The sequence below is a fragment of the Mobula hypostoma genome, chromosome 23 (assembly GCF_963921235.1).
Source record: "Mobula hypostoma chromosome 23, sMobHyp1.1, whole genome shotgun sequence".
In the NCBI taxonomy this organism is placed as follows: domain Eukaryota; kingdom Metazoa; phylum Chordata; class Chondrichthyes; order Myliobatiformes; family Myliobatidae; genus Mobula; species Mobula hypostoma.
In genome coordinates, this window is record NC_086119.1 from 57,161,446 (window position 1) to 57,185,470 (window position 24,025).

The window sequence follows — 24,025 nt, forward strand, 5'->3', positions numbered from 1 at the left end:
GTAAAGTTGTGGATCACTGGTCTTGAATACCACAGACCTCGCCCTCAGCAGACAATGAATCTCCTGGTTCATCCACGGCTTTTGGTTTGGGTATGTCTGATAATGTTCTTGAAGACACACACTCATCCATGCAGATGTTGATGAAGTTGGTGACAACCGTGACATATTCATTCAGATTCTAAGATGAGTCCCTGAATGTTGTCCAGTCCACCTACTCAAAGCATGTCTGTAAGCACTTCTCCAGCTCCCTTTACCGTACATCCAGGAGACTGTCAGGAGAGGGAAGGGAGGACGTCAGATAGAGGAGAACATCAGTGTGGCTGTCCCCTTCAACAATAAGTACTTCATTTTGAGTACTGTGGGGGGGATGGCCTACTGGGGGAAGCAACAGTGGTCGTGCTCCTGGCACTGAGTCTGGCCCTGTGGCTCAGAAGGGTAGAGAATGAAGAGGATGGCAGCAGTAATAGGGAACTCAATTCTTAGGGGCACACATATGCGGTTCTGTGGGCGCGATAAAGAAACACGGATGGTGCCAGGGTCCGCGGTGTCTGAACGCGTCCACAATATCCTGAAAAGGGAGGGTGAGCAGCCAGAAGTTGTGATATATATTGGTACCAATGACATAGGAAGAAAAGGGGAGGAGGTCGTGAAAACAAAATACGGGGACCTACGAAGGAAGCTGAGAAGCAGGACCTCAAGGGTAGTAATCTTGGAATTGCTGCCTGTGCCACGCGATTGTGAGGATAGGAATAGAATGAGGTGGCAGAATGGCTGAAGAATTGGGGAAGGGCAGGCATTTAGATTTCTGGATAATTGGGACTAATTCTGGGGCAGGTGTGACCTGTACAAAAGGGATGGGTTGCACTTGAATCCGAGGGGGGCAAGTTTACTAGAGCTGTTGGGAGTGGTTTAAACTAATATGGCAGAGGGATGGGAACAGTGTGATAGAGCTGAGGGTGAGCCAGCAGGTTTACAAGTAGATGATGGGTGTAACATGAATGTAAGAAAGGACAAACCAATAATTGGATACAAATGCAAACAGAGCAAAGAGTTAAGTTGTTCCACAGAGGCAAAATTCAAAAGGGCAAAGAATGCAGGAGTGAAGGTCTGTATTTAAATGTGCAGTTAGAGATTGATTGTTATGATGTTGTGGGCATCACTGAGTCGTGGCTGAAAGAAGGCCATAGTTGCGAGCTTAACATCAAAGGACATATTTTGTGTTAAAAGGACAGACAGGAAAGCACAGGCAGTGATGTGGCTCTGTTGGTAAGAGATGGAATTACATCTTTAGAAAGAGATAACATAGGGTCAGAGAATGTTGAATCTTTGTGGGTGGAGTTCAGAAAGGGCAAGGGTGAAAAAGCCATGAATGGAATCATATATAGACCTCCAAATAGTAGCCAAGATATGGGATTGAGATTGCAATGGGAGCTGGAAAGGGCATGTAATAAGAGTAATGTCACAGTTGTTATGGGGGACTTCAATATACAAGGTTGGCATTGGATCACAAGAAAGGGAATTTGTTGAATCTCTACAATATGCTTTTTAGAGGAAAAGCTAACTTAGGTTGGATGTTGTATAATAACCCAGATCTTATTAGGGAGCTTAATGTAAAGAAACCCTTATGAGACAGTGGTTATAATATGTATGACTGAATTCATACTGCAATTTGAGAGGGAGAATCATAAGTCACATGTATCAATGTTGTAATGGAATACAGGGAATTAGCGAGGCATGAGAGAGGAGCTTACCCAGACGAATTGGGGAGCATACTGGTGGGGATGACGGCAGAGCAGAGATGTCCAAAGTTTCTGGGAGTAAGTCGCAAGGCACGGGATAGATATTGCTACAGAAGAAGTAGTTCTAGAAGTAGATTGCAAATCTTCCAGAACTCCACTCTTTAAGAAGGGAGGAAGGCAAAAGAAAGGAAATAATGGGCCACTTAGCCAACCTCAGTGTTGGAATCTATTATTAAGGACGAGGTTTCAACGTGCTTGAAGACTAATGACAAAAAAGTCAAAGTCAGCATGGTTTCTTTAAACGGAGATCATGCCTGACAATTCTGTTAAGAATTCTTCAAGGAAGTAACCAGCAGGGTGGACAAAGAAGAGGCAGTGGATGTTATTTATTTGGACTTCCAAAAGGTATTGGATAAGGTGCCACACATAAGGTTGCTTAACAAGATAAAATCCTACAGGAAAGATACTGGCATGGATAGCAGAATGGCTGACAGGCAGGAGGCAGCGAGTGGGAATAAAAAGGGGCCTTTTCTGGTTGGCTACCAGTGACTAGTGGTGTTCCTCAGGAGTTAGTATTGGGACTGCTACTTTCCATTTGTCAATGATTTGGATAATGGAATTGATGGCTTTGTGGCAAAGATTGCGGATAATACAAAGAAAGGTGGAGGGGTAGGTAGTGCTGAGGAAGCAATGCAATTGCAGCGGGACTTGGACAAATTGGAAGAATGGGCAAAAAGTGGCCGATGGAATACAGAGTTGGGAAATGTATGATAATGCATTTTGGTAGAAGGAACAATAGTGTGGACTATTATCTAAATGGGGAGAAGCTTCAAACATCAGAGGTGCAGAAGGTTTTAGAAGTCCTGGTGTAAGGCTTTCAGATGGCCAGTTTACACGTGGAGTCTGTGGTAAAGTAGGCAAATGCAATGCTGCCATTTATTTCAAGGGGAATAAAATATAAAAGCAAGGAGATAATGCTGAGGCTTTATAAGACACAAGACACTTGGAGAATTGTCAACAGTTTTGGGTCCCGTATCTCAGGAAGGATGTGTTGTCATTGGAGAGAGTCCGGAGGAGGTTTACGAGGATGATTTTGGGAATGAAGGGGTTAACATATGAGGAGCGTTTGGCAGCTTTGGGTCAGTTCTCACTGGCATTTAGAAGAATGCGGGGGGATCTCATCAAAACCTACTGAATGTTGAAAGGACTTGATAAGGTGGATGTAGCAAAGATGTTTCCTGTGGTGGGTCTGTCCAGAACTAGAAAGCACAGCCTCAAAATTGAGGGATGACCTTTTAGAACTGAGGCAAGGAGGTATTTTTTAACCAGAGAGTAGTGAATCCATGGAATGCTGTGCCACAGACAGTGTGGAGGCCAAATCTGTGGATAGATTTAACGTGGACGTTGATAGTTTCCTGATCGGTGAGGGCATCAAAGGATATGGCAAGACGGCAGGTGTATGGGGTTGAGTGGGATCCGGGACCAGCCATGCTGGAATGGTGGAGCAGATTCGATGGGCTGAATGCCAAATTCTGCTCTTATGTCTTATGCCTTCTTGGTCCTCATCACTGAAGCTGCGGTCTTTAGTTGAGAGTAGGAGTACAGCCAGATGATTCAACTTTCCAAAGTGTGGTCATGCAATGGCACGGTCAGCATCTCAGTGTTGGAGTAACAGTGGTCTGGTTCCACAGGTGGTAGCTGTTCAGAGACTTCCTCGGCTGGTCTGGTTGAAATCTCCCACAATGATAGGGAAAGCATCAGGGTGTAGAGTTTTGTGCCTGCTGATTACTTTGCTCAGCTCCTCCAGTGCTTGCCGGGCATTGACCTAAGCTGGAATGTACAGTGCTACCGAGATAATGGCAGAAAACTCCCTTGGCAGATAAAATGGACGACATTTGACCGCTAGGTGTTGCAGGTTAGGTGAACAAGACTGAGACAGAACCGCCACTTATGGGGACCCTGATGAGTTAATCATAAAGCATACTCCACCTCCTCTGCCTTTAAAAGACTGCCCTGTCTTAACGAAGAGTCATGAAGCCATTGAGCTACAGCACTGCATCCAAAATGGTGACGGATAGCTGTATCTCCGTGAAGAAAAGCACAGAGCAGTCCCTGATGTCCCTCTGGTGCAGCAGCCTTGCTCTGAGGTCTTCAGTTTTATCTTGCAGAGATTGTACAGCCACCAGCAGGATAGTCGGGAGTGGGGGTCAAAAGCTCCCCACCGTATGGGGTATGGTGGAATGATAGTAAGTGCCCAGCGGCAATCTGGGAGACCTGGTGTTCACTTTGCACTCCATGTCCAATCAACTGCCTGACCACCATGTCCGTGCCAACATTGCTGTTCTTAACATAGAAACCTACAACAAATTACAGGCCCTTCGACTCTACTCTGGAAACTCCTGAGAATTTCCCTACCGCGTAGCCCTCTGCTTTCCTAAGCTCCATGTACCTATCTAAGGGTCTCTTAAAAGACCACCTGCTCTACGCTAATAGCATTGGTTCACATCAGGACTTCATTCCCCTCTACGTTGCCTTTTCTCAGTGTCTTTCTGAATACAGTATCTTTACACTAAGTACATTGATGGAAACTGATTCCACCACCGCCACTGACTAAGTTCCAGATAACCTGAGTGATCCCCAACATGCAGAAACTTGGTCCATTCAGTTTGGCAAAGGTGTGCTTGAGTGGCCTTGGAAGTTGGTAATGGATGGGGAAGATTTGACAGGTATGATCAGGAATGATTTTATAATTATTAAGAGGTATTAGTCTTTCAAAATTCCAAAATTATAGCAGAAGTGGTAACATTGGGGCCAGAACAACTGCATGGTCTCAGAAAGGGTGTGGTAACCCAGGACATGCCCTTTTCTCACTGTTACCATCAGGGAGGAGGTACAGAAGCCTGAAGGCACACACTCAGTGATTCAGGAACAGCTTCTTCCCCTCTGCCATCCGATTCCTAAATGGACTTTGAAGCTTTGGACACTACCTCACTTTTTTTTACAGTATTTCTGTTTTTGCACATTTTTAAATAATCTATTCAATATATATAGTTTATTTACTTGTTTATTTATGATTATGTTTTATTTTATTTATTTTTTTCTCTCTCTCTGCTAGATTATGTATCGCATTGAACTGTTGCTGTTAAGTTCACATGCCGGTGATAATAAACCTGATTCCTATTGCTATTGAGACAGCTTTTCACCTTGCACCATTCTCAAGTGTCTGAGCTCGGTGTCAGTGAAGAGCAGGTGAGATCCTGCATTCTGCTGAATGCTGTGCACAGTGGGGATGAACCAGCACAAACTCCAGCCGGTCTTCGCCTCACGCGGGCTCACAATGATACAAACTAATGGACAGTATCCGCACTGCATTATGGCTGACTGGGATAGAAGCCTCACCCAGATTCAGACACCCACCCCTAGGCATCCCATTGTCTAGGGTGAGGAGCCATCACCCTATAAGGGGCAGTGACCACGGGGGGTCATAGGAGACCAACTCTAGGCCTAGCTGAAGTGGCATTGAGATGAGTGAAAAGGAAAGTGGGCACACTGGACCTGTTGGCACTTGTTTAGTTAAGATTAATACCACAAATTTTGGCTGATAAGATTTGGTTTGCTACACCCTCACACTTAACACTGCTCTCACACTTACACACCGCACACACTTACACACCTCACACACTTACACACGTCTCACACTTACACACCTCACACTTAGCACTTCTCTCACACTTACACACCTCACACCTAACACTGCTCTCACACTTAATCCTCACACACTTACACACCTCACACTTAACACACCGCACACACTTACACACCTCACACACTTACACACCGCACACACTTACACACGTCTCACACTTACACACCTCACACTTAGCACTTCTCTCACACTTACACACCTCACACTTAACACTGCTCTCACACTTAATCCTCACACACTTACACACCTCACACTTAACACACTGCACACACTTACACACCTCACACACTTACACACCGCACACACTTACACACGTCTCACACTTACACACCTCACACTTAGCACTTCTCTCACACTTACACACCCCACACTTAGCACTTCTCTCACACTTACACACCTCACACTTACACACTGCACACACTTACACACCTCACACTTACACACCTCACACTTAACACTTCTCTCACACTTAACACTTCTCTCACACTTACACACCTCACACTTAACACTTCTCTCACACTTACACACTGCACACACTTACACACCTCACACACTTACACACCTCACACTTAACACTTCTCTCACACTTTCACACCTCACACACTTGCATACCTCACACTTAACACTGCTCTCACGCTTACACACCTCACGCTTCATAGTCAACTATGTTTTATTTTCATACATGAACCCCCCTAATAGAACATAGAACATAACAGCACCATACCCTTCATCCCACCACCTGCCAACTTTGTAACCTACTCTAAGATCGATCTTACAGGAAAAGTTACTCCAAGAGGCAAACTGTCGGAAGATCTTTTCACAATGACTAGAGCCTTTCACAGAGCCCAGCACCTACACAAGCAGTGACCTGTAGCGAGTTAGAGGCAAGGAGGCTCAGGTGCAGTTATATCCCACAATTTCAATTCTCAAACGTCCAGGTTTTTATTGTGCATCTCTTTACCTGCATATATCCACCAAACTTCATCCGCCTCCTCTTGTTGTAGTCTGCTTTGGGACAGAGGATCTGTAATGGAGCTGTACACCTGAGCCATGTGGAGTCTGCCAAAAGCCAGCCTTCAGCAAACAGCTGCTTGACACTGGATTTCACTGCAAACAGCTGCTTGACACTGGATTTCACTGCAAACAGCTGCTGCGACACTGGATTTCACTGCAAACAGCTGCTGTGACACTGGATTCCACTGCAAACAGCTGCTTGACACTGGATTTCACTGTAGCCAGGGGGATGTGACACTGGATTTCACTGTAGCCGGGGGGGGGGAGAGACACTGGATTTCACTGTAGCCAGAGGGAGCGCCTGACTGCTCAAGCCCTGAGCCAGGGGATTGGAATCCTCAAGATGCATCCTTACCGGATAGCCAAAGCTCCCTCAGATAAAAGTAGACTGTTGGAGATACTCAGCTGGTGGAAACTGCTGGCAGTTTAAGACTGATTTTTTTTTGTCGACATTGGGAATTTGTTGGGTTGAATTCACAAGAAGCAGCATGCAAGTTGGTGCTGCTCCAGGACAGGTAAGGAAGTGGTCATCCAGGTGGGCACTCTTTTTGTGATAGACGTATTTCATTTGGGCTTGGTTCACAGGGTACATACTGACAGCAGAAAAGTAGATTTGGCAAATTGAGATGTAGCATAAAAGGCTTTAGGGAAATGGGTTTTCATGTGAGCTGCATCCTGCCAGAGTTTGGGAGTCAAAATGAGATGGAAATGGAAGGGCTTCAAGGCAGAGATTATTGTTTCCTTTAAAGGAAAATTGGATAAATATTTGTTGTAGGAATTGGAGGAAATAGCAGAAGTGGTTTTATATCCAGTAAGGAGATAGTATTGTTTCAACTGGCTGAATGACTTGCTTGTTTTCACTTTCAGTGGGAACCTTATCATGTGCTGGTCAGACAACTTCACTCACAGACGCTGCCCAGATGATTTGCAGAGATCACTCTACAGGTAATGGCTCCATCACTGGGTGTGATTGCTCCAGCCCCAGTACTGATGTTCAGTGTAACCTCTTCCTCTGCAGCACGTTCCACACCTTCAGCACAGGAGCTGCAGCTCCAGCTACCTCCTCGCTGGTTTGAAGTGTGAAACAGAGATCTGTGTTAAGGAGAATAGCTCACGTATTCTGTTCAGTGTTTCAGTATACAGTGGGGTATACATCAGGCTGCTACGGGGTGGGGGGGCTGTGGGAGATAATATTGCTGGGATTAATGCTAAGGTTTTTAAATCTTTGCTGGCAAAATGTGAAATATCAAATGACTGGAAGACAGCAAATGTGCCCCCTCCACCTTTTCAAGAAAGGCAGCCTGGTAACTATGGACTTTTGACTCAAATTTCAATGTTAGGGAATACATAGGAGGAAGTTCCAAAGGACAGGAATTTCATCAACCAGAGTGGACAAGACGGAACAGGACCAATCCTCACTTGGAAAGGCAGGGACAAATCAACTTTCCAGATGAGATTCATATTTATTTATTACATGTACATCGAAAATGCGTCATTTGCATTAACAACCAACTCAACTTGAGGATGTGTTGGGGGCAGCCCAGCCCGTAAGTGTCGGCACATATTCTGGTGTCAATATAGCACGCCCACAATACTCTGCATAACAACACAAGTAGCAACGAAAACTACAGAACAAAACAAGACAACAATAGCAAATCAAGCCCCTTTCCCCCATCACCCCCACACAAGATTGTAAAAAGTTGTTGCGTCAATGCTGTTTTTCTTTTTTCTTTAAAGTCAATTCAACACAAGTGTCACGTACCCCGTGACGGGAATAAAGAACCAGTGGAGATGGAAAACACTTTGGAGTCCCGTATTGCTATAACTAATAATATTTATTAGTAACTACGCATTACAGTAATATAAATGTGGATAAATCAAACAGGTTAGCAATAATTATATATAAGTAAGTAAATCAGTAAGTGTGGAAATATATGAAAATCAAGCTTCTTCAATTCTAGGGGTAAAAAGTTACAGTCTTACGATGATGAGTAAAGTTTAGTTCAGTTCGTGGTTTTGAGTTGAGTAGTGATGGAGAGAGAGAGAGAGGGAGAGATTTGAATCTTCAGGTAAGCTGACGCCGTCGATCTTCCCGTTGTCCTCCAAAATCCTTTAAAAGTCACCGACTGTGACTTGAACAAAGGGGACCGGTTTTCTGTGGTGGAGCTATCACCCAGGTAAGGGTGGACACATGGACAACTCCCCACTGGCCACTGCCTTTTCTTTTCACTGCAAGAGCCGCTGATCGATCTGCCTGATCGATCCTCTAAAAACCCACTTTTTCTGCGGGCACATCAAAGCTCATTTAGTGTCCAAAACATGTGTCTGAGGTCTATATCATCTGACCTCCTATTTATCTCACCGTACTGAGCACCAACTGTCATTCAAATAACTCCTCCTTCCTCTCTCTGTGTAAGAATGTACAAGCAGGCAATGTCCTTGAAGAAAGTATAAACAACCTGTGAGCAGTCTTCGTCTCTCTCTCTCTCTCTTTTAAAAACAAGTTATTGGTGTTAAATAACTCTCTCTCTCTCTTTTCCAAAGCACAGTTCATAGGGGTAATTCAGGACCCCGTCACACAAGAAAGTTCAAATTAAAATAGTGTAATAGAATTACAATACAAACTGTCTCTATAGCAACCAAAGCAAAACAATTGGCGCTGATGGCGACCCTACAGATTTGTTATACTCGCATGACGCTCCCACACTTCTATAATGGTTGCTCCAAAGTCAAGGATATGTATTTCGATCCTTTATTAGCAATTGCAAACATACAATCTTGAAGTGATGAAATTTAATCATACCCAAGTGTACGCTAGGCGTAATAGAGCAGTCAGCAAAAGATACGACATCTGCCAGTCCCAAGCAACAAACTGCAATGAAATAAGCAAGAATACATAACTTTTTCCCTTTGCTTTACCATGCCCCCCCAACTCATTTGACCAGTTACCATAATAAACAGGCAACACAAGACACAATGCAGATAGAGAATAGATGCAGAACTCCTACAGTGGCCAACACTGACATCCATCGCCAGTCAAGTTATACTGCCCACTCAGACTTCAGCTCTTCACCTGGAGACTAGTGCAAAAGTCTTGGGCCCGTGAGATCCAAGGCAAGTTTGCAAATTGGGTCCAAAACTGGCATGGCCATAGGAGCAGAGGTTGATGGTAGAGGGTTGTTTGTGTGATTGTGTGTTCAGTGGTGTTCCACAGTGTTTGTGACTTGGATGTGAATGTGGAAGGCGTAAGACCATAAGATATAGGAGCAGAGTTAGGCCATTCAGCCCATCGAGCCTACTCCGCTATTCCATTATGGCTGTTCTGGGATCCCACTCAATCTCATACACCTGCCTTCTCGCCATATCTTTTGATGCCCTGACTGATAGGAAATGATCATCTTCTGCCTTAAATATACCCACAGACTTGGCCTCTACTGCAGTCTGTGGCAGAGCATTCCACAGATTTACTACTTTCTGGCAAAGAAAATTCCTCCTTACCTCTGTTCTGAAGGGTCGCACCTCAATTTTGACGCTGTGCCCTTTAGTTCTGGATACCCCCATCAAAGGGAACATCCTCTGCACATCCACCCTATCTGGTCCTTTCAATATTCGGTGGCTTTCAATGAGAACCCCCACATTCTTCCAAATTCCCGTGAGTACAGGCCCAAAGCTGCCAAGTGCTCCTCAGATGTTAACCCCTTCATTCCTGGAAACATCCTCATGAACCTCCTCTGGACTTACTCCAATGACAACACATTCTTTCTGAGATATGGGGCACAAAACTGTTGACAATACTTGAAGTGTGACCTGACTGGAGTATTATAAAGGATTGGTATTATCTTCTTGCTTTTATAGGCATCTATAGGCATTTAGAGAATCATGGTCTGATCAGGGACAGTCAGCATGGCTTTGTAAAGGGCAGATCGTGTCTAACAAGCCTGATAGAGTTCTTTGAGGAGGTGACCAGGCATATAGATGAGGGTAGTGCAGTGGATGTGATCTATATGGATTTTAGTAAGGCATTTGACAAGGTTCCACACAGTAGGCTTATTCAGAAAGTTAGAAGGCATGGGATCCAGGGAAGTTTGGCCAGGTGGAATCAGAATTGGCTTGCCTGCAGAAGGCAGAGGGTGGTGGTGGAGGGAGTACATTCAGATTGGAGGATTGTGACTAGTGGTGTCCCACAAGGATCTGTTCTGGGACCTCTACTTTTTGTGATTTTTATTAACAACCTGGATGTGGGGGTAGAAGGGTGGGTTGGCAAGTTTGCAGACGACACAAAGTTTGGTGGTGTTGTAGATAGTGTAGAGGATTGTCAAAGATTGCTGAGAGACATTGATAGGATGCAGAAGTGGGCTGAGAAGTGGCAGATGGAGTTCAACCCGGAGAAGTGTGAGGTGGTACACTTTGGAAGGACAAACTCCAAGGCAGAGTACAAAGTAAATGGCAGGATACTTGGTAGTGTGGAGGAGCAGAGGGATCTGGGGGTACATGTCCACAGATCCCTGAAAGTTGCCTCACAGGTGGATAGGGTAGTTGAGAAAGCTTATGGAGTGTTAGCTTTCACTAGTCGAGGGGTAGAGTTTAAGAGTCGCGATGTAATGATGCAGCTCTATAAAACTCTGCTTAGGCCACACTTGGAGTACTGTGTCCAGTTCTGGTCACCTCACTATAGGAAGGATGTGGAAGCATTGGAAAGGGTACAGAGGAGATTTACCAGGATGCTGCCTGGTTTAGAAAGTATGCATTATGATCAGAGATTAAGGGAGCTAGGGCTTTACTCTTTGGAGAGAAGGAGGATGAGAGGAGACATGATAGAGGTGTACAAGATAATAAGAGGAATAGATACATACATCAAAGTTGCTGGTGAACGCAGCAGGCCAAGCAGCATCTATAGGAAGAGGCGCAGTCGACGTTTCAGGCCGAGACCCTTCGTCAGGACTAACTGAAGGAAGAGTGAGTAAGGGATTTGAAAGCTGGAGGGGGAGGGGGAGATGCAAAATGATAGGAGAAGACAGGAGGGGGAGGGATAGAGCCAAGAGCTGGACAGGTGATAGGCAAAAGGGGATACGAGATGATCATGGGACAGGAGGCCTAGGGAGAAAGAAGGGGGGGGGTGACCCAGAGGATGGGCAAGAGATATATTCAGAGGGACAGAGGGAGAAAAAGGAGAGTGAGAGAAAGAATGTGTGCATAAAAATGAGTAACAGCTGGGGTACGAGGGGGAGGTGGGGCCTAGCGGAAGTTAGAGAAGTCAATGTTCATGCCATCAGGTTGGAGGCTACCCAGACGGAATATAAGGTGTTGTTCCTCCAACCTGAGTGTGGCTTCATCTTGACACTCAGGTTGGAGGAACAACACCTTATATTCCGTCTGGGTAGCCTCCAACCTGATGGCATGAACATTGACTTCTCTAACTTCCACTAGGCCCCACCTCCCCCTCGTACCCCAGCTGTTACTCATTTTTATGCACACATTCTTTCTCTCACTCTCCTTTTTCTCCCTCTGTCCCTCTGAATATACCTCTTGCCCATCCTCTGGGTCACCCCCCCCCCTTCTTTCTCCCTAGGCCTCCTGTCCCATGATCCTCTCGTATCCCCTTTTGCCTATCACCTGTCCAGCTCTTGGCTCTATCCCTCCCCCTCCTGTCTTCTCCTATCATTTTGCATCTCCCCCTCCCCCTCCAGCTTTCAAATCCCTTACTCACTCTTCCTTCAGTTAGTCCTGACGAAGGGTCTCGGCCTGAAACGTCGACTGCGCCTCTTCCTATAGATGCTGCTTGGCCTGCTGCGTTCACCAGCAACTTTGATGTATGTTGCTTGAATTTCCAGCATCTGCAGAATTCCTGTTGTTTGCGTTTAAAGAGGAATAGATAGAGTGGATAGCCAGCGCCTCTTCCCCAGGGCACCACTGCTCAGTACAAGAGGACATGGCTTTAAGGTAAGGGGTGGGAAGTTCAAGGGGGATATTAGAGGAAGGTTTTTTACTCAGAGAGTGGTTGGTGCGTGGAATGCACTGCCTGAGTCAGTGGTGGAGGCAGATACACTAGTGAAGTTTAAGAGACTTATTGACAGGTATATGGAGGAATTTAAGGTGGGGGCTTATATGGGAGGCAGGGTTTGAGGGTCGGCACAACATTGTGGGCCGAAGGGCCTGTGCTGTGCTGAACTATTCTATATTCTATGTTCTATGTTCTATATTCCAGTCCCCTTGAAATACAAAACTTAGTTGATATAGTTGTTGAAGAAAGTGCAAAAATGGGTCTATCTATCAATTGCAAAAAGACAGAATGTATGGTGATATCCAAAAAGAAGGAGAATCGTACCTGCAGGCCAAGAATAAACAGGAAAGCCATAAAACAATTACAGAACTTTTGCTACTTAGGAAGCTGGGTGATATCAGATGGCAGATGCGACATGAACATCAAAAGAAGAATAGGGATGACAAAAGACACCTTTACGAGAATGAAGAGTATACTGACCAATACCAAACTAGGCATGACAACCTGCCTCAGAGTACTGAAATGTTACATTTATCCAGTTATGTTATATGGCTCAGCATGTTGGACAATATCTAGTAACATGAGGAAATGAATTGTAGCAGCAGAGATGTGATTTTTGAGGAGGATGCAAAGAATATCATGGACGAAATGAATATCTAACAAGGATGTCATGAACAGAGCAAACACAAAAAGAGAAATAATGTATGAGATCATGAAAAGGCAACGTAACTTCATTGGACATGTGATTAGGAAAGAGGAGTTAGAATGCACGGTAATTATAGGGAAGGATTGAAGGGAAGAAAGCAAGAGGAAGACAAAGACAAATGATGATGGAGACGGAGCCAGAGAACTGGAAATGAATACCAATGAATTGATCCACTTGACCCGAAACAGGAGTGTGTGGGCCATGGCAGTCAAAACCCAAACTGGGCATGGCACCTGATGATGGTGATGATCCCCTTGAAATAAATGCCAACATTGCATTTGCCTACTTTACCACAGACTCAACCTGTGAACTAACCTTCTGGGAACATAGAACATAGAAATCTACAGCAGATTACGGGCCCTTCAGCCCACAATGTTGTGCCAACTATGTAATTTACTCTAGAAACTGCCAAGAATTACTCGACTGCATAGCCATCTATTTTTCTAAGCTCTATGTACCTATCTAAGAGTCTCGTAAAAGACCCTATTGCATCTACCTCCATCACTGTTTCTGGCAGTGTATTCCACACACCCACCACTCTGTATGTGAAAAACTTACCCCTGACATTCCCTCTGTACCTACTTCCAAGCTCCTTAAAACTATGGCTCATCATATTAGCCATTTCAGCCCTGGGAAAAAGTCTCTGGCTATCCACATGATCAATGCCTCTCATTATCTTATACACCTCTATCAGGTCACCTCTCGTCCTCCATCGCTCCAAGGAGAAAAGGCCAAGTTCATTCAATCTATTCTCATAAGAATGCTCTTCAATCAAGGCGACATCCTTGTAAATCTTCTCTGCACCCTTTCTATAGTATCCACATCCTTCCTGTAGTGAGATGACCAGATCTGAACACAGTACTCCAAGTGGGGTCTGACCAAGGTCTTGTATAGCTGTAACATTACCTCATGGCTCTTGAACTCAAACCCACAGTCGATGAATGCCAACGCACCATACGCCTCCTTTTTTTTATAATTTATTTTTTATTGAATTTCATCATCAAACAAACATTTCCATAAGATGTATTTCAGATACTGTACATATATATCATATAATCGTATTTGTCACAAATCTCCACATAATATTTATCTGAGGTATACACTTATAGAAAGGAGAGGAAAGAAAGAACAATCGAAAGAAGAAAACTATGTACAAAGTAGGGAGTGATTTTTTTTACAACATATTCATTGACTTGTGAGAATAAAATCAGGCCTATGAGGTGTTATGTAGTTAAACCATTTTTTCCAGTATGAATAAAATTGTTCCAACTTATGATTAACAGATGCTGTTATCTTCTCCATTTTGTAAATGTCCATTGTAATTTCCATCCATACATTTAAAGTTGGGCTCTCCTGAGATAACCATTTCCTGGTAAGGGTCTTTTTACCAGCCACCAGCAGTATATTCATTAAATATTTATCTCTTTTCAACCATTCTTGAGGTATATACCCAAAATATATGGTCTTACTCTCTAAAGGTATTTCACATTTAAAGATGTATTGTAGGGCATTACGTATCCCAATCTAATAGTCTTTAATAACGGGGAATTCCCAGAAAATATGATAATGGTTTGCATTTTGATTTCCACAATTTCTCCAGCAAGCAGGGGAGTTACTATTATAATGGGATTTCTGAGAGGGTGTAATAAAATATCTTATCAAGTTTTCCACCTGAACTCCCTCCATTTCTGTGAACTGGTACACTTCCATTGATACCTCCATATTATTGTCCATTCTTCCTCAGATGTAATTATCCCTACTTCCTTCTCCCATTTTGTTTTAATGTATGAAGTCGAATGTGTTTTAATATTTGACAAACCCTTATACACGCTTGAAATTATTCTACTACCGTATCTGAATTATATGCTTTTCTAAATAGCTCTATCAGACATGTACTTGCCTGGGTTTCATTTTTAACCATCCTGTTAACATACTGCGGCATCTGTAAATACCGGTAAAAGTTTTGTTTTTCTAATAACTGTTTCTCTTTGAGCATTTCAAAACCGAACTGTGTTCCTTCTTTCATTATATTGCAAATAGCTGTTATTCCTTTAGCTGTCCAGTCCTTAAATCTAGCATCCAGTTTATTTGGCGTAAAATCAGAGTCATATGCACACCATTTAAGAATTGCAATGTCTCTCTCTAGTTTATATTCTTTTATAATAGTTTTCCATATTTTATGAGTCCATTTCACCCACGGGTTGTCAATATTACTTATGTAACTTTGTAGGTTGTTATCAGCCAAAATTGCCTGTATGGGGATGGGAAGTATCCTCTCCTCAATGTTTTTCCATTGAGCGTCATATGATGGGTTGCACCAGCATATCACAGCCTCAACTGTGCTGCAAAATAATAATCTCTAAGAGAAGGTAGGCCCCATCCCCCCTTTTCCTTGGCTAATTGCAAAATTTTGAGATGGACCCTAGGCCTTTTACCTTGCCATATATATCTTGATAGCATTTTGTTCCATTCATTGAATTGATTTTGATTAATCTCTATTGGTGGGTCTGAAAGAGATATAGTAGTCTGGGCAGTATATTCATTTTAATAGATTCAATCCTTGAACTGAGACCAAGAAAAGGAATTAGGTTCCATCTTGTTATATCTTCCTTAATTTTTTTATATATAGGCTGATAATTGCATTCTGATAATTTTGCTAAATCTTTTGGCATAATGATGCCCAAATATTTGACGGACTCTGTTTGCCATGCCCGAGGATATCTACTTTCAATTTCCCTTGGTGGGCTATAGTTCTATGAAAGTAGTTGGGTTTTATCTATGTTGATCTTGTGTACTGATAATTGACCATATTGTTCAAAGGATTGCATCAATTTAGGTAAAGAGTATGTTGGTTGCCCTAGATAGATCAAAATGTCATCCACGTAACAGGCCAATTTACGCACCATACACCTTCTTAACAACGCTGTCAACCTGTGTAGCAGTTTTGAGTGTCCTATGGACACGGACCTCAAGATCAAGTACATTCAAATCCTGAGACTCCTCCACGATGGCATGCTTGCCACAGTCATGGCCAGCAACAGTAACTGTGAGCCTTTTCAAGTTAGATCAGGAGTAAAACAGGGATGCGTGTTTTACATGTTTTTCATGCCCTGAAACTCCTGCCCTGAATCTCCTGCCCTGAAACTCATGCCCTGAATCTCCTGCCCTGAAACTCCTGCCCTGAATCTCCTGCCCTGAAACTCATGCCCTGAAGCTCCTGCCCTGAAACTCCTGCCCTGAATCTCCTGCCCTGAAACTCATGCCCTGAAGCTCCTGCCCTGAAACTTCTGCCCTGAATCTCCTGCCTAGAAACTCCTGCCCTGAATCCCTTGCCCTAAACCTTACCCCAACTTTCTTCACCATCTTCATTGCGATAATCACCCACATCATCAAGGACGACCTACCCCCAGGAATCAAGATTGGCTACAGAACAGGTGGCAGACTTTTCAATCTTGCCTGTCTCAAGTACAAAAACAAGACATCCACAAGTTCCCTCATCGAGTTCCAATATGCAGATGACAACAGTGTTGCAGTTCTCTCAGAAAACCACCTACAACAGATTCTGACTGCATTCAACCGTGCATACACGAAACTTGGACTTACCATCAATTCCAAGAAAACTCAGGTCATCTATCAACCGTCACCAACTGAGACAAATCGGATAGGACCATCAATTCAATTTGGTGAAACAACCTTGGAAAACGTGGACTACTTTCCGTATCTTGGAAGTCATCTCTCCTCCAATGCCTTTAATGACGAGATCCAACATCGTCTTAAATGCGCTGAAACAGCTTTTGGACATCTCCGAACAAGAGTCTTTCATGATTGTGACATCCGAACAGACACCAAAATGTTAGTGTACAAAGCAGCGGTGATCCCAACGCTCCTGTATGCATCAGAAACCTGGACAACATACCGACGACATCTGAAGGCACTTGAAAAATTCCATCAATGCTGTCTTCGAAACACCTTAAATATCAGCTGGGAAGATAGAAGAACCAACGTCAGTGTGCTCAATGAAGCAAAAACAACAAGCATTGAAGCCTACGTCATCAAGAACCAACTAAGATGGAGCAGTCATGTTGTTCAGATGAAAGATGAATGTCTGCCGAAACAAATCTTCTACTCCCAGCTTAAAGAAGGCAAACGTAAAAGAGGCGGACAACAGAAGAGATTCAAAGACGACTTAAAAGCCAACATGAAGAAATGTAACATCGACATCAACAATTGGGAAACCAATGCCAAGGACAGGAAACTCTGGCAAGCCATCATCCGAGAAGGAACAGCGACTTTCAAAGCCAACAGATGTGCAGAATTAGAAGAAAAGAGAAGAAATTGGAAAGAGGGGCAGCAACAACCAAAGCCCGATCTGCCATCTGGAACTACCTGTCCTGAATGCGGAGGAATTTTCAAAGCCAAGATTGGACTCATAAGCCACTTGAGAGCCCATAAGTAGATCAACAGAACGAAGACCATCATCCTCGACCTCGAGGGATAGACACGACAACGGCAGTTTGAGAGGAGAAGCTGAAGTTGGATATGAATCCATAAGACATAGAAGCAGAATTAGGACATTCAGCCCATCGAGTCTGCTCTGCTATTTCATCATGGCTGATCCTGCATCCCATTTGACCCCATACACCTGCCCTTGATGGCCCAACCAATCAGGAATCTATTAACTTCAGCTTGAAATATACCTATGGACTTGGCCTCAACCAGAGTGTGTGGCAGAGCATTCCATAAATTCATCAGTCTTTGGTTAAAAGGTTCCTTTACATTAAACGTCCTGATAAGATCTGGTTTATTACACAACACACAATCTAAAATAGCCTCACCCCGAGAAGGTTTGAGCACAAACTGCTCTAAAAAGCCATTTTGTAGGCATTCAATAAATTCCCTCTTTTGTGATTTGACACCAGCCTGATTTTCCCAATTGCTTGCATATTGAAGCCCCCCATTATAATTGTGACATTATCCTTATTACATGTCCTTTCCAGCTCCCTTTTCAATCTCAGCCCCATATCTTGGCTATTATTTGGAGGCCGATATATGATTCCCATAATGTTTTTTTTAAATCCTTGGCAATTTCTTCACTCCACCCACAAAGATTCAACATTCTCTGACCCTATACCACCTCTTTCCAAAGATATAATTCTACCTCTTACCAATAAAACCACACCATCGCCAATGCCTTCCTGCCTGTCCTTTTGATACAAAGTATATCCTTTGATGTTAAACTCCCATCTATAGCCTTCTTTCAGCCACAACTCGGTGATCCTTACACCATCATTCCAACCAATATCTGACTGAGTCAAGAGTTTATCCACCTTATTCCAAATGCTACGCACATTTAAATACAGCACCTGCATACTTCACCCTTATGAATTTAAATCTTTACTCCGTCTGCATTTGTACCCAATCATTGCCTTGTCCTTCCTTACATTCATATGATAGATTACATCATCTACTTGCTGGCTCATCCTTAGTTGTATCAAACTGATTCCCATCCCCCCCACTGATATATCAATATTATAGTGGAGTAAAGGGAATTACAGAGGAATGAGAGAGGAGCTGGCTAAAGTTGATTGGAAGGGGACACTAGCATGGACGACAGCAGAGAAGCAATGGCTGGAGTTTCTGGGAGCAACTCAGAGGGCCCAGGATTGATATATCCCAAAGAAGAAGAGGCAGTAGGACAGAACGGCTGACAACGTAAAAGAAAAGTAGAGAGCATATAATAGAGAAAAAAAATAGTGGGAAGTGAGAGAATTGGGAAGTTTTTAAAATCCAACAGAGAGCAACTAAAAAGCAATAAGGAGGGAAAAGGTGAAATATGAAGGTGGTGGTGGTTGTCTCTCGGGGTCCGAGGAAGACTAAACATTGTGTAGTCATCTGTGGATACGCATGTGGCTTCGAAGGCGGAAGCACACATGTGGTTGCAGGTTGGACACGGAATGGTGGTTGTTGGAACAGGTTCATACACAGCTTTGTGGTGTCGGTCTCGTGCTGGCGCTGATTTAGGTCATCCTCAAAGTCAGATGCAGCTTTTCTGGTCGGGGCGTGCCACGTAGCCCTGTCGACTGCGGACCCCTCAAGTTGTCAAGGCTGGAGGTCTGCCCATTTGATGTACCATTTCAGATTGTTTTTGAATCTTTTTTTGGGGTGGCCCCGATTGTGACTGCCATCCTCAAGCTCACCGTAGAGCAGCTGCCTGGGGATTCCTGTTTCACCCATGCAGATTACACGGCCAGTCCAGCGTAGCTGGGCCTGGAGGATCCTTGCCTCAGTGCTGTTGGCTCTGTCCAGGACTTCCTGGTTGGTGATTCGGTCCTGCCATCGAATCCTCATGATCGACCGCAGAGAGCGCATGTGAAACTGCTCCAGCTGTTTGATGTGCCTGCAGTACAGGGTCCAGGTTTCACAGATGTACAGGAGAGAGGTGAGGACCACAGCCTTGTACACCTTGAGCTTGGTTCAAAGCTGAATGTCCTTGTGCTCCAGAACTTTGACACGGAGTTTCCCGAGTGCCTGGCTAGCTTTCTGGATCCTTGCTATGATCTTTTTGTCAAGGGATCCGTCACTGGAGTTGGTGCTTCCTAGATACTTGAAGCTCTTCACATTCTTCAGGACAGTGCCGTCGATGGTGATGCATGGCTGAGGAGGGTGACTGTTTGGTGCAGGTTGTAGGAGAACTTCTGTCTTACCGAGGCTAATTGTCAGGCCGAACAGCTTTGAAGCTGCTGAGAACTTGTCGACAATCGTCTGCGGGTGGTTCTCCTGGTGGGCCACGAGGGCACAGTCATCAGCAAACAGGGCTTCCGTGATGAGCCTCCTCAACATTTCGGTCTTTGCAGTGTCACGTACCCCGTGACGGGAATAAAAAGCCAGCAGAAATAGAAACCACTTTGGAGTCTCGTATTGGTATAAACTACTGATATTTATTAGTAACTACACAATACAGTAATATAAATGAAGATAAATCAAACAGGTTAGCAATGATTAGGTATAAAAGTAAGTGTGGAATATATATGTATGAAAACCAAGCTTCTTTAAGTCTAGGGGTAAAAGGATACAGTCTTACGATGTTGAGTAAAGTCAGTTCAGTTCAGTTTGTGGTATGTAGTTGAATAGTGATGGAGAGAGAGAGAGAGAGAGAGTGAGTTGAATCTTCAGGTGAACTGATGCCGTCGATCTTCTCGTCATCCTCCGAAATCCTTCACAAGTCACCGACAAACAACAGGAAATCTGCAGATGCTGGAAATTCAAGCAACACACATCAAAGTTGCTGGTGAACGCAGCAGGCCAGGCAGCATCTGTAGGAAGAGGTGCAGTCGCCGTTTCAGGCCGAGACCCTTCATCAGGACTAACTGAAGGAAGAGCTAGTAAGGGATTTGAAATTTCGAGGGGGAGGGAGAGGGGGAGATCCAAAATGATAGGAGAAGACAGGAGGGGGAGGGATGGAGCCAAGAGCTGGACAGGTGATTGGCAAAGGGGATACGAGAGGTTCATGGGACAGGAGGTCCGGGAAGAAAGACAAGGGGGAGGGGGACCCAGAGGATGGGCAAGAGGTATATTCAGAGGGACAGAGGGAGAAAAAGGAGAGTGAGAGAAAGAATGTGTGCATAAAAATAAGTAACAGATAGGGTACGACGGGGAGGTGGGGCCTTAGCGGAAGTTAGAGAAGTCGATGTTCATGCCATCAGGTTGGAGGCTACCCAGACGGAATATAAGGTGTTGTTCCTCCAACCTGAGTGTGGCTTCATCTTTACAGTAGAGGAGGCCGTGGATAGACATATCAGAATGGGAATGGGATGTGGAATTAAAATGTGTGGCCACTGGGAGATCCTGCTTTCTCTGGCAGACAGAGCGTAGATGTTCAGCAAAGCAGTCTCCCAGTCTGCGTTGGGTCTCGCCAATATATAAAAGGCCACATCGGGAGCACCGGACGCAGTATATCACCCCAGTCGACTCACAGGTGAAGTGTTGCCTCACCTGGAAGGACTGTTTGGGGCCCTGAATGGTGGTGAGGGAGGAAGTGTAAGGGCATGTGTAGCACTTGTTCCGCTTACACGGATAAGTGCCAGGAGGGAGATCAGTGGGGAGGGATGGGGGGGAACGAATGGACAAGGGAGTCGAGTCGGGAGCAATCCCTGCGGAATGCAGGGGGGGGGGAGGGAAAGATGTGCTTAGTGGTGGGATCCCATTGGAGGTGGCGGAAGTTAAGGAGAATAATATGTTGGACCCGGAGGCTGGTGGGGTGGTAGGTGAGGACCAGGGGAACCCTATTCCTAGTGGGGTGGCGGGAGGATGGAGTGAGAGCAGATGTACGTGAAATGGGGGAGATGCGTTTAAGAGCAGAGTTGATAGTGGAGGAAGGGAAGCCCCTTTCTTTAAAAAAGGAGGACATCTCCCTCGTGCTGGAATGAAAAGCCTCATCCTGAGAGAAGATGCGGCGGAGACGGAGGAATTGGGAGAAGGGGATGGCGTTTTTGCAAGAGACAGGGTGAGAAGAGGAATAGTCCAGATAGCTGTGAGAGTCAGTAGGCTTATAGTAGACATCAGTGGATAAGCTGTCTCCAGAGACAGAGACAGAAAGATCTAGAAAGGGGAGGGAGGTATCGGAAATGGACCAGGTAAACTTGAGGGCAGGGTGAAAGTTGGAGGCAAAGTTAATAAAGTCAACGAGTTCTGCATGCGTGCAGGAAGCAGCGCCAATGCAGTCGTTGATGTAGCGAAGGAAAAGTGGGGGACAGATACCAGAATAGGCACGGAACATAGATTGTTCCACAAACCCAACAAAAAGGCAGGCATAGCTAGGACCCATACAGGTGCCCAAAGCTACACCTTTAGTTTGAAAGAAGTGGGAGGAGCCAAAGGAGAAATTATTAAGAGTAAGGACTAATTCCGCTAGACGGAGCAGAGTGGTGGTAGAGGGGAACTGATTAGGTCTGGAATCCAAAAAGAAGCGTAGAGCTTTGAGACCTTCCTGATGGGGGATGGAAGTATACAAGTCACCGACTGTGACTTTAACCAGGGGGACCGGTTTTCCTGTGGTGGAGCTATCACCCCGGCAAGGGTGGACACATAGACAGATCCCCACCAGTCAACCCCTTCTCCTACGTTGGAATAGCAATTTGGATCAATCCGCCTGATTGATCCTCCAAAACCCACTTTTCCTGCGGGCACAACAATGCTCATTCAGTGTCCAGATCATGTGTCTGAGGTCTGTATCATCTGACCCCTCATTTATTTCTCTGTGCTGAGCATCACCTGTCATTCAAAGAGTCCCTCCTTCCTCTGTCTGTGAAGAAATGCACAAGCAGGCAACAGGTCCTTGAAGAAATATCAACAATCTGCCTTCGGTCACCATAGCAACCTTCGAGCTGCTCGGTGCTGTCTCCAACTCCAAACTCAGTAGAAATCCGAAGTTACTTCCAATGCCTTAAAGTGACAGTCCAACTGTTAATCTTTGTCTGTCTCTCCTTTCTAAACGAACCATCAATGATGAATGACTCTCTCTGTCTCTCTTCAAACAGTTAATAGGGGCTCTCCTGGATCCCCTCACAGCAGCAAGGCATCTCAGGTCAAACATCGATCCGTCTAGGCGATATCTTACGTAAATACCCAGGTCTTGGTCCTTAACAGCATGCTTCAGCACTTGGGTGAAGAAGAGGTTGAAGAGCACTGGTGCTAGAACGCACCCTTGCTTCACGCCATTTGAGATGTTGAAAGTCTCAGGTGGGGAACCATCTGAGAACACTTCTTCTGTCATGCCATCGTGGAGCAGGCGGGTGAGTGTAGTGATTTATGCAGACAGCCAAGCTCTCTAAGGATGATCCACAGTGCGTTTCTGTTGACCGTGTCAAACGCCTTCATCAGATCAATAAAGACAGAGTATAATGTCATGTTCAGTTCCAGGCATTTCTCCTGTATCTGTCTCACTGTGAAGATCATATTGACAGTGCTGCGTTCGGGATGAAAGCCGCATTGCGACTCGGGAAGGTTCTCTTCTGACACTGTTGCAATCAGTCTGTTGAGGATGATGTGGGCGAGGATTGTTCCGGCAATGGAAAGTAGTGAGATGCCTCTTTTTGTAGAGGGAGATTATCGTTGCGTCTCTGAGGTCAGGGGGCATCTCTTCTTCTTCTTCCCAAATGCTAGTCAGGGTGCTGTGGAAAGCCTCAAGTGATTCCTTGCTGGGTGCCTTGTACAGTTCAGCAGGTATTCCATCCTTGCCAGGCACCTTGCCACTGCTCATCTGCGTGATAGCCTTCTTGACTTCATCGATCGAGGGAGGATCATCTAGTTGCTCGTGAATAGGCTGTTGGGGGATTAGGTCCAGAGCAGACTGGTCGACCGATGAGGGGCGGTTCAGGAGCTGGCTGAAATGCTCTTTCCATCTGTGTTGGGTGCTCTCCTTGTCCTTCAACAGTGTGGTTCCATCAGTGGACAACAGTGGAGATGAGCCAGATCTTGAGGGGCTGAAGATCATCTTGATGGAGTTGTAGAGCAGCCTCGAGTTGTTGATGTCGGTGAAGCTTTGCACCTCTTCAGCTTTCCTATCCCACCACAGGTCGTGCATCTTGTGAATTTCCCGTTGGGCATGGGCCTAAGGGACTTGAACCGCTCTTTTTTGGGAATGGAGCTTGGGTTGTTTTGCTACTCCATGAATGCTTTGTTCTTCCTGGCCAGGAGATCTTTGATGGCACTGTCATTCTCGTCAAACCAATCTTGGTGGTTCCAGTCCTTGGGGCTGAGGACTGATTTTGCTGTCTCCATCACCATCTCTCTAAACTGATTCCACTTCTGGGTTGGCCCACCAGTTAGTGGTCCATTGGCAGACAGCTTCTCATCAATGG

At 44.9% G+C, this 24,025-nt stretch overlaps 1 protein-coding gene across 5 annotated transcripts in view; it reads left to right on the forward strand.

Annotated features, from left to right (window-relative positions):
- The window catches only part of LOC134336968 (coiled-coil domain-containing protein 74A-like), a 79,889-nt gene that overhangs the window by 21,163 nt on the left and 34,701 nt on the right, over nucleotides 1–24,025 (forward strand). For all 5 annotated transcript variants that reach the window (XM_063031700.1, XM_063031701.1, XM_063031705.1 and 2 more), the window contains one exon: nucleotides 7,327–7,404. In XM_063031700.1, coding sequence (XP_062887770.1) covers nucleotides 7,327–7,404 — 78 coding nt within the window. The remainder of the gene's footprint in view (nucleotides 1–7,326; nucleotides 7,405–24,025) is intronic.